At 38.9% G+C, this 1,382-nt stretch overlaps 1 protein-coding gene across 1 annotated transcript in view; it reads right to left on the bottom strand.

Annotated features, from left to right (window-relative positions):
- Son (SON DNA binding protein) overlaps positions 1 to 1,382 on the bottom strand; it is a 31,311-nt gene that overhangs the window by 26,548 nt on the left and 3,381 nt on the right. The window contains 1 exon segment of the mRNA XM_031364395.1: positions 1,022 to 1,188. Within this exon segment, the coding sequence (XP_031220255.1) occupies positions 1,022 to 1,188 (167 nt within the window).

The raw sequence follows: 1,382 nt of genomic DNA, 5'->3' as shown, positions 1-1,382 counted from the left end.
CAATTTTTATTGCTTATTTCACAGCATGAATGAAAAGGTAGCTTATACTTAACCAAACAAGATTGCCAGACATGGCCAGGCAGTGGTGGCGCACGCCTTTAATCCCAGCACTTGGGAGGCAGAGGCAGGCAGATTTCTGAGTTCGAGGCCAGCCTGGTCTATAGAGTGAGTTCCAGGACAGCCAGGGCTATACAGAGAAACCCTGTCTCGAAAAACAAACACCAAGGGGGGGGTGGAGTGGGGGGGAACTGCCAGAAACGATCTAAGCAAGACCAGTTGTTATTTTAAACCGTCTTATGAATCATACTACACACTTAATTCCTACACTTAATAATTTATTCTTGTGATTAATCACAAATTCATTTTTAACCACTCATTATTTAATCAATTCCAAAAAGGAAATACTACACAATGAAAAGTGCCTCAACCTGCTTTGTGCAAACAAGTCAGCTTCGAAGCCTGGGCTTTAAAACAAGATGCAATGTGATTTAAAGCAGTAGAGATTTAGTTCAGGATATTGCAGCTTACAAAATGGACACTTTGGAGCTCGAACAATTATGCTGAAGGGCTTCTACTGTTCTTACAAAGGAGCACCCACCTGGTAGCTCACAACTGTCCATACTCCAAATCTGGGGGATCTAACACTCTCCTCTTCTTGCTTTCCTCAGGCACCAACCACACACAAGCTACACATCAATATACTCAAACATTCACATATTAATAAAAATTAAGGGAGGAAAAAAGACACCAAGAGCTACTTTTAAAAGAGCTGATACTTATACAATCCTACAAAGAAAATGCACAGAAAAATCCTGGCATTGAGTCACAACAAAATTGAATTAAATAGAGAGAAAAATCTTATTTTGCCAGTAAAACAAGTAAGAACTCCAATGTTCATGTTTGAGTACACTGTTTTGAAAGTACGTCAACAAGAGGCTATGAAAAAATTAACCTAAAAATGGTACAATTAGCATTCAAAATTTTCCGGGATTTTTGAAGCTGACAGTGAGCTTCAACTTACCTGGCTTGTAACGTAGTTCTGTATCTAAGACCCCAGAAAGGACCTCCTCTATCTTCTGCACTATGTCTTCATTTGGGAGACTCCTTGCAGAGGCAGCTGTGTCCCCTGCCTGGCTTCCTTCAGGAGGTGTATTTGCTTCACCATTCAGCTGGCCTTCACTCCTTCCACTTGACAACAAAGAAATTTCAAAATTCATTAATACTTCCATCGTACCATAATAAATCAGTAATTCAGCATTAATAATGTAATTAACATAACCCTACATTATGTTATATTACCCATAAACCTCATGGTTTTCAATTTCAGGTGTTTGCCATTAGTACACAAAGTTTTAAAAACTGAGTTTTCTTAAAATCAGATG

This window comes from Mastomys coucha, unplaced genomic scaffold (genome assembly GCF_008632895.1).
Source record: "Mastomys coucha isolate ucsf_1 unplaced genomic scaffold, UCSF_Mcou_1 pScaffold12, whole genome shotgun sequence".
Taxonomy (NCBI): domain Eukaryota; kingdom Metazoa; phylum Chordata; class Mammalia; order Rodentia; family Muridae; genus Mastomys; species Mastomys coucha.
The sequence above is the reverse complement of the archived record's forward strand: the minus strand, read 5'-3'. Positions and strand labels throughout refer to the sequence as shown.